At 32.8% G+C, this 16,521-nt stretch overlaps 1 protein-coding gene across 1 annotated transcript; it reads left to right on the forward strand.

Annotated features, from left to right (window-relative positions):
* The first annotated feature begins 13,972 nt into the window (after window positions 1-13,972).
* Window positions 13,973-14,920, forward strand: LOC139888650 (uncharacterized mitochondrial protein AtMg00810-like). The gene has a single exon (XM_071871645.1). It carries the CDS (start codon window positions 13,973-13,975, stop codon window positions 14,918-14,920), a length of 948 nt encoding a protein of 315 aa, XP_071727746.1.
* The last annotated feature ends 1,601 nt before the right edge of the window (window positions 14,921-16,521 follow it).

Genomic DNA, 16,521 nt, shown 5'->3' on the forward strand with positions numbered 1-16,521 from the left:
TTTCAAACTCCGCGACTTGCGGAGTTTGAAAGCAAAATTCACCGCGAGTCGCGGAGCCCCAAAAATCGAAAATCCCTATAAAGCCAACCGAATTCTGATCGCAAAATATAATCTATAATCTCTCTTCTCTCATATATACGTAAAATATATATATATATAATTTATATTTTAATTTTAATTTTAATTATAATTCTAATAATAAGGGTATGTTAGCGAATATTGTAAGGGTGTAAGTCAAAATTCTGTCTGGGTAACGCTACGCTATTTTTAATCATTGTAAGTTATGTTCAACCTTTTTACATTAATGTCTCGTAGCTAAGTTATTATTATGCTTATTTAAAACGAAGTAATCATGATGTTGGGCTAATTACTAAAATTGGGTAATTGGGCTTTGTACCATAATTGGGGTTTGGACAAAAGAACGATACTTGTGGAAATTAGACTATGGGCTATTAATGGGCTTTATATTTGTTTAACTAAATGAAAGTTTGTTAATGTTAATATAAAGATTTACAATTGGGCGTCCCTATAAATTACCATATACACTCGATCGGACACGATGGGCGGGGTATTTATATGTACGAATAATCGTTCATTTAACCGGACACGGGAATGGATTAATAGTCACTAGAATAATTAAAACAGGGGTGAAATTACATTCAAGGGTAATTGGTGTAATTGTTAACAAAGCAGTAAAACCTTGGTTTACACGCAGTCGATAACCTGGTGTATTCATTAAACAAAGTATTAAAACCTTGTTACAATTCGAATCCCCAATTAGTTGGAATATTTAACTTCGGGTATAAGAATAAGTTGATGAGGACACTCGCACTTTATATTTATGACTGATGGACTGTTATGGACAAAAACCAGACGGACATATTAAATAATCCAGGACAAAGGACAATTAACCCATGGGCATAAAACTAAAATCAACACGTCAAACATCATGATTACGGAAGTTTAAATAAGCATAATTCTTTTATTTCATATTTAATTTCCTTTATTTTATATTTAATTGCACTTCTAATTATCGCACTTTTATTTATTGTTATTTTATCGCACTTTTATTATTCGCAATTTCATTATCGTTATTTACTTTACGCTTTAATTTAAGTCTTGTATTTATTTTATATTTTACATTAGGTTTTAACTGCGACTAAAGTCTTAAAATCGACAAACCGGTTATTAAACGGTAAAAACCCCCCTTTATAATAATAATATTACTTATATATATATTTGTATTTTTATAAAAGTAAACTAATATAGCGTTGAGCTTTGTTTAAAGATTTCCCTGTGGAACGAACCGGACTTACTAAAAACTACACTACTGTACGATTAGGTACACTGCCTATAAGTGTTGTAGCAAGGTTTAAGTATATCCATTCTATAAATAATTAAATATCTTGTGTAAAATTGTATCGTATTTAATAGTATTTCCTGCAAAAATTTAATAACTATTTTATATACCCCTCGCATGACATCAGCAATCAAAGTAATAAAAATACCACCTCCTATTATGCTATGCGGTCTCATCCCCCTAACCATAGCTGATAAATAATAACCCGCACAATAAGGTATACTTACAGCGCTTTGTGGGTCTCGAATACACATATGGTAAAACAAATCCTGTTCATTTACCTTTTCCTTGTTCTTACCTCTTTGTGTAATCGAATTAGCTAAAAACCTATGAATCACTCTTAATTCAGCTCTATCTATATCCAAATAAGAGTAATTTCCCCCTTTGAATCGGTGATGGCTTGTCATTTGACTCCATACACCATGTGTATCAAAATTTTCATCTATCTTTCTACCATTTAGTATCAACCCTCTACAATCGGCAGATGCTAACTCCTCAGGCGTATATATACGTAAAGCCTGAGCCATGTCTAGTAAAGACATGTGGCGCTCGAACCTCCTAACAAAAATCTAATAAAAGATTAATCGGTTAAACTAGCTACCCGATCATTTAATTCTATACTACACAACAATTCTTCACACCATACTTTATATACAGGTCTACGCATGGTGAATAAACGTACCCAGTCGTTAAAAGTAGAATTACCATACCTCTGTGCAAGTAATTCCCTAATTGGCCCGGCCAATTCTACAGCTTCTAATGGTCCCCATTCTATGACCCTCGGTACCTCAACAACTTTAGAATGAAGAGTATGCAAACCCCTTTGGTATTTTGGATAATCTATCCAAAGCCTGTCAAATCTCAGGTTCGGGTGCAAATCTTCCAAGTGCATATCAGAAAATGTCATGACTGGATGAGGTATATCTTGCTTGTAGTAGTTATCCACCTCCTGTTGTTCCGCATTCTCAGCAGGAGCATTGCGAGCTTGGGATGAAGATTCACCCCTTTCAGTCTGCAAAACACATCAAACACAATTTTTGTGCATCCAAATATGCATTAGTGTCAGCAAAATCATCAATCAAAATAATTACAATGACATGATCAATTTATATCAAACTTAAGCTCATTTTCATATTTTCATCAAATCTACACTTTTTCAAATAAGCATATACGAAAATGTTCGCCAAGTTCATAAGCATTCAACTCAAATAACATGTCACAATAATCATTACTAGCAATTAAACAAGTTTCAAATGGCATTATCTCTCAAAAATCAAGTTCATGAATTTTAGACTTGAAAAAGTCCACTTTAATTCTCAAAATCATGTTTAGGCTCAAAGTTTGGATCATTTAACTACCTAAACATGTTACATTACTTAATTTAGCAACAATTCATGACAAAAATCTGCCATAACCTGTTTATATCAAAAAGCCCCAAATTTGCTCAAGAACACAAACCCTAGATTACTCAAAATTTGAAGTTTAAGGCTTCTAATCATGTTAAATAGCATCAATCTAGGTTATACAAGAATAATACATAAACAACTTAAGCATAATTACACTAAAAAGCATCAAAATCAAATTGGGGAAAAAATTGCTCAAGAACACTAATTTTCGAATTAAATGGTGTTTAGGTGTAGAAATTTACCGTTTTTCTTGAGTAATTCCTTGATAGCATCCTTCTCAACATGATTTTAGTAAAAGATTTGATGATTAACGGTTAAAAATTGTGATTTTGGGGGTGTTTTTGCGGGTTTTTTCGGAGTATTTTCGCAGTATTTTTCGTGTGTGGTGTGCAACTGAGCTGTTCTTGCGTTTTATTTTTTTTCCTGTAATTTGGTCCCTTCGCGAGTCGCGGTGTATTACCCTTCAAACTCCGCGACTCGCGGAGTTTTTTTTTTTTTTTTTATAACATCTTATACTAATTAAAACAATTAAGTAATTAATTTTAAAATTTTGTTTCCCTTGTTATTTAGGACGAGGTCGTTTCGGATCGATGTCCTAGTCCGTCCTTCGACAAAATTTTAAAATTTGTCTTTTTGTAGCGATTGTTTTAAAAGCTAAGATTTTTGGTTTTTTTTAATGTTTTTGGCATACTTTAATTCAATAAGATTAAAAATAATGATAATAAAAGTTCTCGTCCCTCCCTCGGGTAAAGCAATTTTGGTTTAAAGACCTAGTCTTCAACTTACGACGAATTTTAAAAATCATATTTTTAACTTAATGAGATAAAGTAAATTTTTGTTTTTAAATTCACACAATTTAAATATAAAATTCAAAATTTAATATTAAAAATTCACACCAAACTTAAAATTTGAAATGCATAAAATTAAAATTCATATTTTAAAAATTAAAATTTCACACCAAACTTAATATTTATTTTTCAAATATTTACAATTTTAAAAATATTGTTTTTACAAAGTTTACAATATTAATTTAAGATTTAAATATTAATTTTAAAAACATGGTAAAAATAAAATTAAAAATCTTTTTGTCTTTTTATCCCATTTTAATCAATCAAATATTATCAAAAATATGCGCCCCTCTTTTCGGTAAAGTAATTTCGGTTCCAAGACCTAATTTAACTCATGACGAATTTTTGAAATATTTTGGGTTGATTGATTAAAGATATTTATACCTTAAGAATAAACGTTAAATTTCGCAGTGATGTAATAAATTTTTGAATGATATCAATAATTTCGGTCGCCAAACCTAATTTTATTCAATACCAATTTAATACTTTATAGCGAACAAATTAGCGTTTATTATCAAAAGGTTAAAAATAAAAATAAAAATAAAGACTGTACAGACATACCTGTGAGATAGTATTCTTAGTTATATGATCTATCCCATTCATAAGATAGTCGGTTTAATTGGTTTTCCATGGCTACATAGGCGTAACCTCGAGCATTCAGTGTCTTTTCTTCTAAACATATGAACGGTCCGTCTCTGCATAAAGTAACAAATTCGGTATTTGAATAGGTTTGATTATTTGAACATTTACCTCCATGTGACCATTTTCCGCATTTGTGACATCTTTCTAGGTGTCGTGCTCTTCTTTTCGCTGCGGATTTTGATTTTTCTTTACCAAATTGTAACTTATTATCTTCGCATCTGGATTCTTTTCTAACTCCGTCCAATCTTTCTCTGATTACTGATACTATTTCACTCGGTAGTGTGTCATTATTACGTTTAGTGATCAAAGCGTGTAGCATTAGACCATGGTTTAGTTCACAGGCAGTCTTCATTTTGTAAAAACCTAAAAAAATAAAAATTCAGAATGAGGGGAGAAGACTAGTTCTTTAGGGTCTGCTAGGGAAAGACCATTCGGGTTCCATTTTCGAGAACTACACGAAAACAGACAATCTAACTCTAACAGAAATACATATTATCCTTTAAAGACTTGATTCTCCCCACACTTAGTTAGCTGTGGTGTCGAAATTGTGATTAACTTCGTTGTCGACTTCCATCGGACTATCTAAGTAGTGTTTAACTCTGTGACCATTAACTTTAAATTCAATCCCATTTGAATTTATTAATTCTATTGTTCCGTATGGAAAAACTCTTTTGACTATGAATGGTCCAGACCATCTTGATTTCAATTTTCCAGAAAATAGCTTGAATCGTGAATTGAAAAGAAGAACTCTGTCTCCTTCCTTAAATTCTTTTGAACTTCTGATTCTTTTATCATGCCATTTCTTCGTTCTTTCCTTATAGATTAACGAATTTTCGTATGCTTCATGTCTTAATTCTTCTAATTCGTTTAGTTGACTTAATCGTAGACGTCCGGCTTCATGTAAATCAAGATTACATGTCTTCAAAGCCCAAAATGCTTTGTGTTCAATTTCTACTGGAAGATGACATGCTTTTCCATAAACAAGTCTAAAAGGTGTGGTTCCAATTGGAGTTTTGTAGGCTGTTCTAAAAGTCCAGAGTGCATCCTCCAATTTAATGGACCATTCCTTCGGATTTGATCCTACGGTTTTCTCTAGAATACGTTTTAAAGCTCGGTTGGTATTTTCAACTTGTCCACTTGTTTGTGAATGATATGCGGTGGAGATTTTATGAGTTACTCTATATCTTTTAAGAACTTTCTCAAGTTGATTATTACAAAAATGAGTACCCCGATCACTTATTAAAGCTTTCGGTGTTCCAAACCTTGCAAAAAGACGTTTTAAAAAGTTGACTACAACTCGTGCATCGTTAGTTAGGAGAGCTTGTGCTTCCGCCCATTTAGATACATAATCAATGGCTACGAGTATATATAGATTATTATGAGATTTTGGAAATGGACCCATAAAGTCAATACCCCAAATGTCAAATACTTCACATACTTGGATGACATTTTGTGGCATTTCATCACGTTGACTTATTTTTCTGGCCCTTTTACAAGCATCACAGGATTTGCAAAGAAGGTGTGCGTCTTTGTAAATTGTAGGCCAATAGAATCCAGCATCATAAACTTTTCTTGCTGTTAGTTGAGGCCCATAATGCCCTCCTGTTGGTCCTGTGTGACAATGGTTTAATATTTTACTAGCTTCATCTCCAAATACACATCGGCGTATTATTCCATCGGGACAACTTTTAAATAGATGTGGATCTTCCCAGAAATAGTGTTTTATATCACTGAAGAATTTCTTTCGTTTTTGGTATGATAATCCTTTTTCAAGGAATCCACAAACTAAGTAGTTTGCATAGTCTGCAAACCATGGAATTTCTTTATAATCTATCTTCAATAGATATTCATCAGGAAAGTTGTCTTGTATGGCCGATTCATTTAGAACTTCTAATTCAGGATTTTCAAGACGAGAAAGATGATCAGCGGCGAGATTTTCTTCTCCTCTTTTATCTCGGATTTCAATATCAAATTCTTGTAAGAGTAAGATCCAACGGATTAATCTTGGTTTAGCATCTTGTTTCGAAAATAGGTATCTAAGAGCAGAATGGTCGGTATAGACCACCGTTTTTGCTAGAACGAGATATGATCGAAATTTGTCAAAAGCAAAGACAATAGCAAGGAGTTCTTTTTCAGTAGTTGTATAGTTCGTTTGTGCTCCTTGTAACGTCTTACTAGGATAATATATAGGTTGAAATCGTTTTTCAATCCTTTGTCCTAAAACGGCTCCCATTGGAAAATCACTTGCATCGCACATTAGTTCAAATGGTAGATTCCAATTTGGTGTTATCATGATCGGCGCATTAGTGAGTTTCTCTTTAAGAATATTAAAAGATTTGATACACTCATCTGAAAAGATGAATGGAGCATCCTTTTCTAGGAGTTTATTCATAGGAGTGGCAATTTTAGAAAAATATTTTATGAAACGTCGGTAAAAACTGGCATGCCCTAGAAAACTCCTAACTCCTCTAACATTGGTGGGATGTGGAAGTTTAGTAATTACATCTACTTTAGCTCTATCCACTTCAATTCCTTCTTTTGAAATTTTATGTCCAAGAACGATGCCTTCTTTAACCATGAAATGGCATTTCTCCCAATTAAGTGCTAGATTTGATTGTTCGCATCTAATAAGCATTCTTTCAAGATTAGCTAGACATGTTTCAAATGTATCACCGAAGACCGAAAAGTCATCCATGAAAACTTCCATGCATTCTTCTATCATGTCGTGAAAAATCGCCATCATGCACCTTTGAAAGGTTGCAGGGGCGTTGCAAAGTCCAAATAGCATGCGTTTGTAAGCAAAAGTACCATAAGGGCACGTGAATGTTGTTTTATCTTGATCTTCGGGTGCTATTGGAATTTGAAAATATCCGGAAAATCCATCTAGAAAACAATAGTAACTATTTCTGGCTAATCTTTCCAACATTTGATCTATGAAAGGTAAGGGAAAGTGATCTTTTCTGGTGACGTCATTTAATTTTCTATAATCAATACACACACGCCATCCTGTTACGGTTCTAGTAGGAATAAGCTCATTTTTTCATTTGTAATGACAGTCATGCCACCCTTCTTAGGCACGCATTGAACTGGGCTTACCCATGAACTATCAGAAATTGGATAAATTAAACCTGCATCTAGCAGTTTAATAATCTCTTTCTTAACTACATCTTGCATATTAAGATTTAGTCTTCGTTGGCGTTGCACATACGTTTTATGACCTTCTTCCATAAGGATTTTATGTGTGCAATACGAAGGACTTATTCCTTTAATATCATGAATCTTCCATGCAATGGCTGGTTTATGAGCTTTCAACACAGAAATGAGTTGTGATTTCTCATTTTCAGTAAGAGAAGACGATATTATTACAGGTAATTCAGATTCACCATGTAAATAAGCGTATTCCAAATGGGTTGGAAGTGGCTTTAACTCTAATTTCGGAGGTTCTTCTATCGATGATTTGTATCGATATCTGTCTTCTTCTTTTAGCATTTGAATTTCTTCTGTTGTTGGTTCATATCCATTAGCTATAAGTGTAGCTAACATTTCAGCTTCATCAATTGGTTCATTACCTTCTCCTAAAGAACATTCTTCTGTTCCTTGTAATTCTGGAAATTCTTCTAACAATTCTGCATGTGCATCTATAGTTTGAATATAATAACATGTATCATCTGCAGATTGTGGTTGTTGCATTTCTCTATCAACTGAAAAGGTAACACTCTCATCCTCTATACTTAGGGTCAATTTCTTACCGAACACGTCTATCATTGCTTTAGCCGTGTTTAAGAATGGTCTTTCTAATATGAGAGGAACTTGAGAATCTTCTTCCATGTCCAGAACAACAAAATCTACTGGAAATACTAAAGTACCAACTTTAACTAGCATGTTCTCCATTATCCCTCTAGGATATTTTATTGATCTATCGGCTAGTTGTATGCTTATTCTGGTTGGTTTCAATTCTCCAAGGTCTAGTTTAGCGTATAGTGAATACGGCATTAGATTTATACTAGCACCTAAATCTGCTAATGCTTCTATTGAACTAAGACTACCCAGAAAACATGGAATTGTGAAACTTCCTGGATCAGATAGTTTTTCTGGTATCTTATTCAACAGCACTGCTGAACAATTAGCATTCATGGTAACAGCCGAGAGTTCTTCCATTTTCTTTCTATTTGAGATTAGATCTTTCAAGAATTTAGCATATCTAGGCATTCCTGAAATTACATCAATGAAAGGAAGATTTACATTTATCTGTTTAAACATATCCAAGAATTTGGATTGCTCGGCTTCAAGTTTCTCTTTCTTCATTTTACTCGGGTAAGGAAGTAGTGGTTGGTATGGTTTAACATAAGGTTTAGCCTTAACTTTGTTATCTTCATTAACCTTTTTAACTACCAGTTCTTTTTCCTTATCTTGATCAGGTTGTGGTTCTTGTGGAGTAGGAATAGCTTCATCAGAATTTACAGGTATTTCAGGTGGTTTAAGTGTTGTACCACTTCTTGTGGTAATGGCTTTAGCTGTTTCATTCCGGGGATTAGCATTTGTATCACTAGGTAGACTTCCTGGTTTTCTTTCACCTATTAACCTTGCTAGGTTACTTACTTCTTGTTCCAGATTTTGAATAGAAGCTTGTTGATTTCTAAATGCTTGAGCATTTTGTTCATTAGTTTGTTTCTGAGATGTGAAAAACTGCGTTTGAGTTTCAACTAGCTTCGTCATCATATCTTCTAAATTTGGCTTTTTATCATCTGTTTGTAGTGGTTTGTTTTGAAAATTAGGTCTTTGCTGATTGTAAGTATTATTGGATACTTGTTGATTGCTAGGACCTTGTTGGTTGTTGTATGGAATATTTCGGTTATAATTCTGGTTTTGATTGTAAATTGGTCTTGGCGGTTGATAATTATTCTGATAATTATTTCCAGGCCTTTGGTTTATGTATGAAATATTCTCTCTTTGTTCCATTGTTAATTAAATACTGAGACAATCTTTTGTGAAATGTGGTCTTCCACACTGCTCACAACTAATTCGTATTGAGTGAATATCTTTAGACATCTTTTCCATTCGTCTCTCGACAGCATCTATCTTTATGGAAATGGAATCTAAGTCATGGCTAGAATCGGCTCTAGCTGCTTTAGATGATCTAATGATATCTTTTTCTTGGTGCCACTCATGTGAGTGGGAAGCAGTGTTATCAATAATTTTGTAAGCATCAGTTTCGGTTTTCTTCATAATAGAACCACCAGCTGCTATATCTATGTCTTTTCTTGTAGTGATGTCGCATCCTTGGTAGAATATTTGTACTATTTGGCAGGTGTCTAAACCATGTTGCGGACATCCTCTTAATAACTTTCCAAATCTAGTCCACGCCTCATATAGAGTTTCATTTGGTTTCTGTGTGAACGTAACAATTTCTCCTTGAAGTCTTACGGCTTTAGATGCATGAAAGAATTGTTTAAGAAATTTTTCAACTAAAACGTCCCATGTATCGATCGCCCCTTCAGGTAACGATTCCAACCAATCTTTGGCTTCTCCCTTTAAAGTCCAGAGAAATAACATGAGATATATCTGTTCATCCTCCACTTCTCGGATTTTAAATAGTGTGCAGATCCTATTAAAGGTACGTAGATGTTCATTTGGATCTTCCTTCGGCGCACCACTAAATTGGCATTGATTAGTCACCATGTGTAGAATTTGTCCTTTGATTTCATAATCTGGCGCATTAATGTCTGGATGAGTAATTGCGTGACCTTGGCCAGTGCGTTTAGCTCTCATTCGGTCTTCCATACTTAATGGTTTCAGATTCTCCATAATTGAATTTGTTGAATCAGAATCACTAGAGGATTCTGATTTAATGGTTCGTTCCTCAACAATCTCTGTTTGAATGATTGGTGGTTCCGGAGGAAAGTTTAGTGGTTTAGGATCTACGAATCGTTCCTGAATATTCTCCGGATTCTCAATTGTGAGGTCGGGTTCAAAAAATGGATTATCGGAAATTTGAACTGGAGTACTTGGTCGACTGGATGACGATTCTAAAGAAAAATCAACGGCAGTAATATTTGCTAAATGTCTTGATCTAGTTACAGGTGGTGAACGTACAAAAGGTGGTGAACGTCTTGCTCGGTGCATTCACTGAATATCCTATTAGTTTTTAAAAGGAAAGAAAAATTATAATAAGTTATCCAATCAATAGACTTTTCTGATTTTGCCCACGTTTCGAATAGCCAAAAGATGCAGCAGAGGGGCAGGATTCGTTTGGTCTCAATATAATTGAGGACTGTTTGACTCCAATAACCCGGTCCACGTACAAATCCAACTATTACTACGAACCAGAAAATTTTGATGTCTATCAATTTAACCACTTAAAATAAATTTTCGTAATTTTAAGAAATTTAGATAAGAAGTAGAATAAAAATCTATGTCCTAAAACTAGAATAGCGAGAAATAAGAAAGAAAAAGAGTTCGTCCAAAAAGGTCGAAAAATAAAAATGGTTGAAAAATAAAAGGTGACGGAAAAATAAAAGAAACTTATAACACTTAAAAACACTTGACTAACCTAACCTTATTACTACAACTAACTTAAAATTGTAATCGCAAATTGAGATTACTAATTGGAATGATAATTGATACATAGGTAAAAGTCGTCTAAAAATATTAAAGCTTACAGGAAAAACTATATCCCAAATGGAAATAACTTAAAAAGAAACTAAAACTTAAAAAGGCGTCGCAAAATTCTAAAGTATCTAAATCTTAGTCTAAAGAAAAAGCACTTAAGGAATTCTACGGCAAAGTCTAAAAATCTAGAAGTAAAAATAACTATGGCAAAAACTAAGTTTAAAACTAAATATGAGCTAAAAATACAAATATTACGCTAAAACAATTAAAAAGGAATAAAATATAAAAATATACAAAAAGTTGTAAAAAATACAATTTTTATAAAAATATTATTTTTATATTATTTATTTATTAAAACTATTAATTTTACAATTTAATTAAACTATTTAAACAAAATAATAATAAAAACTAAAATAAATATTTAATTAAAATCTAATTAGGGTTTTATAATAATAATTATAATAATTACCCGTAATTAATGCCTGATTAGGGTTCTGTGTACCCGTGTCAGAGTGGCTCCGCGAGTTGCGGTAGTCGAGGCAGAAAACTCAGCGAGTCGCGGGGATCCAGAATTCAACTCAGGTACAGTTTTTAATTCGACGTGTTTTTTTTTTATTTTTTTTTATATTTTCTGTTTTTATATTTTCTGTTTATATCAAAATATTTATATAATAAAAAAACTTATATTTTAAAAACTTAAATAAAAATAGAATTACTTTATAATTTTAAAAATATCTTAAAAATAGATTTATATATATTAAAATTTTTTTCTTGGTTTTATATTTATAAAATATATTTATAAAATAAATTAAATAAAACTTATATTTTTACAAACTAAAGAAACTTTATAAAACTTAAATATTTTTCAAACTCCTAAAAATATTTATATTTTTGTTTTTCTTTTTATATTTTCGAATATTTAAAACGTATTTTTATAAAAACGAATTTTAATAAAAGTAAACTAAAAATCTTTTTTTTTAATTAGCGTTGCGCTTCCGGCGTTTAAGAGCTCCCCAGCAGCGGCGCCAAAAATAACTTGATGTTTTAGCAGAGTGGTATAAAAATACTATTAATTTTAGCAGGAAAATACTATTAAATACGATACAATTTTACACAAGATATTTATTTATTTAGAGAATGGATATACTTAAACCTTGCTACAACACTTATAGGCAGTGTACCTAATCGTACAGTAGTGTAGTTTTTAGTAAGTCCGGTTCGTTCCACAGGGAAAATCTTTAAACAAAGCTTAACGCTATATTAGTTTACTTTTATAAAAATACAAATATATATATATATATATATATATATATATATATATATATATATATATATATATATATATATATATATATATATAAGTAATATTATTATTATTATAAAGGGGGGTTTTTTACCGTTTAATGACCGGTTTGTCGATTTTAAAACTTTAGTCGCAGTTAAAACCAAATGTATAATATTAAAAATAAATACAAGACTTAAATTAAAGCGTAAAGTAAATAATGATAATGAAATTGCGAATAATAAAAGTGCGATAAAATAAACTTGCGATAATTAAAAAGTACGATAATTAAAAGTGCAATTAAATATAATAACAATAAATAAAAGTGCTATAATTAGAAGTGTAATTAAATATAAAATAAAGGAAATTAAATATGAAATAAAAGAATTATGCTTATTTAAACTTCCATAATCATGATGTTTGACGTGTTGATTTTAGTTTTATGCCCATGGGTTAATTGTCCTTTGTCCTGGATTATTTAATATGTCCGTCTGGTTTTTGTCCATAACAGTCCATCAGTCATAAATATAAAGTGCGAGTGTCCTCGTCAAATTATCCTTATACCCGAAGTTAAATATTCCAACTAATTGGGGACTTAAACTGTAACAAGATTTTAATACTTTGTTTAATAATTACACCAGGATGTCGACTGAGTGTAACCCAAGGTTTTAATATCTTGTTATCAATTATACCAAGTGTCCTTGTACATAATTTCACCCCTGTTTTAATTATTCTAGTGGCTATTAATCCATTCCCGTGTCCGGTTAAATGAACGATTATTCGTACATATAAATACCCCGCCCATCGTGTCCGATCGAGTGTATATGGTAATTTATAGGGACGCCCAATTGTAAATCTTTATATTAATATTAACAAACTATCATTTAGTTAAACAAATATAAAGCCCATTAATAGCCCATAGTCTAATTTCCACAAGTGTCGTTCTTTTGTCCAAACTCCAATTATGGTACAAAGCCCAATTACCCAATTTTAGTAATTAGCCCAACATCATGATTACTTCGTTTTAAATAAGCATAATAATAACTTAGCTACGAGACATTAAATTAAAAAGGTTGAACATAACTTACAATGATTAAAAATAGCGTAGCGTTACACGGACAGAATTTCGACTTACACCCTTACAACAATTGCTAACATACCCTTATTATTAGAATTATAATTAAAATTAAAATTAAAATATAAATTATAAATATAAATATTACGATATAGATAGAGAGATGGATATATGTTATGAAAAATGATCAGAATTCGGTTGGCTTTATAGGGATTTGAGTTCAGGGGTACTCCGCGAATCGCGGCATTTTTTGCCTTCAAACTCCGCGAGTCGCGGAGTTTGAAAATACAACTCACTCATTTTGGAGTCTTTCTTGCTGACGATTTATTTTATAAATATAATATATATATAATTAATATAATTAATTATATATTATAGTATATAAATATTAATTATATATTATATTATATTTATATACATAGTTAACTTGTAATTTTTAGTCCGTTGCGTCGAGCGTTGAGAGTTGACTCTGGTCCCGATTCCGGATTTTCGAACATCCTTGCGTACAATTTAATATCTTGTACTTTGCGTTTTGAATCTTGTACTCTTGTAATTTCGAGACGTTTCTTATCAATAATTGGAACCTCTTTGATTGTATTTTGTACTTTTGAGCTTTTTGGTCGTTTGCGTCTTCAATTCGTCGAATCTGTCTTTTGTCTTCACCTTTTATTATTTAAACGAATATCACTTGTAAATAGAACAATTGCAACTAAAAGCTTGTCTTTCTTGAGGAATAATGCTATGAAATATATGTTCGTTTTTAGCATTATCAATCAGCCTCTAGGTTTTCGTGACCCTTCACGACCAGATCATGCGTGTCTCCTGCAGAAATCCCTCTACGGATTGAAGCAGGATCCACGCGCGTGGTACCAGCGATTCGCAGGCTATGCTCAGAGTGTCGTTTTTCAGCAAAGCCGATGCGACGCTTCATTATTTATTTATCGACAGGGTACCGATACTGCATATCTCTTATTATATGTGGACGATATTATTCTGACTGCCTCATCGACAGAGTTTCTTCAGAGGGTTATTGCCTCTCTACACCGGGAGTTCTCCATGACTGATCTTGGCCCACTGAACTATTTCTTAGGTATTTCAATTACTCGTACCTCTTTAGGAATGTTTCTATCTCAGAAGAAGTACGCTACCGAGATTCTAGAGCACGCAGATATGACGGAGTGTCACCCGAGCAGAACCCCGGTCGAAACCAACTCCAATCTTAATACATCAGGTCCACCGGTTGCTAATCCAACATTGTATCGCAGCCTCTCCGGGGCACTTCAATACCTCACTTTCGCGAGACCAGACATTGCTTACGCAGTACAACAGATATGCTTATTCATGTATGACCCTCGAGAGCAACATTTTTCCGCACTTAAGCGAATTCTCCGGTATATTCAGGGTACACTTGATCTCGGCCTACAACTCTTTGCATCATCTACCACATCACTGACAGCCTACTCAGATGTTGACTGGGCTGGATGCCCCAGTACTCGCCGCTCGACCTCAGGATATTGTGTATTTTTAGGTAATAACCTTCTGTCGTGGTCCTCAAAACGACAGTTGATGCCATCTCGCTTCAGTGCTGAAGCAGAGTACCGCGGGGTTGCTAATGCTATTGCTGAGACATGCTGGCTTCGAAATTTACTTCGCGAGCTTCACTGTCCTTTTTTTCCCGCCACTATTGTGTATTTGTAACGACCCGACTTTTTCGACTTTTATTTATATTTATTTCTTTCACGAAACTGCGTATTTGTGCATAATGAGTTAGATTATATTCTGGGATCATTAATTATGTTAATTACATTCGTTACTACCTTACAACATGTTTTAAGTACTAGGTTACTTAACGTGATCCTTGCTTTGCTTTTACGACCGTTAGTGTCACTTATTGATTTAAACAAGCTACGAACTTGGTACACGATAAAATTTTGCCATGATTGGGATATTATGGCTACGTAAACGTAATTGTTACTTACTAATGACAATTACTTAGTTTTATGGTCCCTTAATTATGCTTAAGTGTTTACTTGGGCTTACTAGTTACCTTATTGGGCTTAACACCTTAGTGGACTTCCATGGCCCAACCTACTCAACTTAAGTGGGCTAGTAATGGGTTAATTAGTCCATGTAATCCTAATTAAGCCCATGAGATTAATAAGACAAGTAGTGTGCATGCTTAGGAACGAAGGCTTGCATAATGTCTCAAACCACCCAACATATCACTATCACCATGTACCACCACCATGAGCCACACCACAAAATGCCAAATGGTCCCCCCACCCCTTGTGACCATTGGCCACCCTCCACTACCTCACCATCATTTAGTTTTTTTCTTTTTTTCTTTCTTTGATAAATACTTACACTTCATTCATTTTTTTCATTTCATTCAAACTCACACACTTCTCTCTACTTTCTCACTCTAAAAACTCTCTCAAATATTTGAAGAACTTGTAAGTTCTTAACCTCTTTTTCTTTCTTTTCTTACTTTGATTCATGTATCATCATCATCATGAACAAAGATTCAAGTTTTGTAACTTGAATCTTCATAACTTTTGTAGATTTACACTTTACTTTGAAAAGTAACAAGAACATGATGGATTCAAGCTTCTTAGCTTTGAATCTTCATAAACTTGTTAGATCTAAGTGTACAAACTTAAGATCTCTTTATTTATGCTTAAGGATCAAAACTCATGTTTATGATCTTCATGTAACTTGAAGATCCAACACTTTACTTTATGGATCTTCAAAAAAGTTTGAAATACAAGCTTACTAGCTTGATGTTTCTACAAAAGTTAAGATAAGATCAAAGTTTGTTAGTTTATGATCTTCTTTTGTTTGTTGTAGTTTAGATTTGTGACTTGTGATTTATGAAACAAAAGATGCAAGCTTACTAGCTTGAGATCTCATAATTGTTGTTAGAAATCCAAGCTCTCTAGCTTAGGGTTTTCTTTTTTTGTTTGATCTAAGTTATGTAACTTATGATCTTCTACTTTGATTAAGAAAAAGCTTAATTGCTTATGTTCACTTACTTTACAAAATCTAAGTTTCATAGCTTACGGTTGTGTAAAGTTGAAAGTCCAAGTGTTATGACTTAGGGTTTTCATCAAGATCATGAGATCTAGACTTATTAGTCTAAGATCTTTAATATTTAGTTAAGATCTAAGCTCTCTAGCTTAAGGTCTTGATTACTTAGTTTGATTCAAAGATGGTAGCTTAATGAAACTAGTATATGTGTTGAAACTAAGAAAGTGAAGTAACTTTAGTTCATTAATTCGCTCAAACTCCTACATGAGTTG

Source organism: Rutidosis leptorrhynchoides, chromosome 2 (assembly GCF_046630445.1).
Source record: "Rutidosis leptorrhynchoides isolate AG116_Rl617_1_P2 chromosome 2, CSIRO_AGI_Rlap_v1, whole genome shotgun sequence".
Lineage (NCBI taxonomy): Eukaryota > Viridiplantae > Streptophyta > Magnoliopsida > Asterales > Asteraceae > Rutidosis > Rutidosis leptorrhynchoides.

Bases quoted from the DNA above. Each gene is read 5' to 3' on its own strand.
- LOC139888650 (XM_071871645.1), top strand. From the start codon at position 13,973: ATGTTCGTTTTTAGCATTATCAATCAGCCTCTAGGTTTTCGTGACCCT.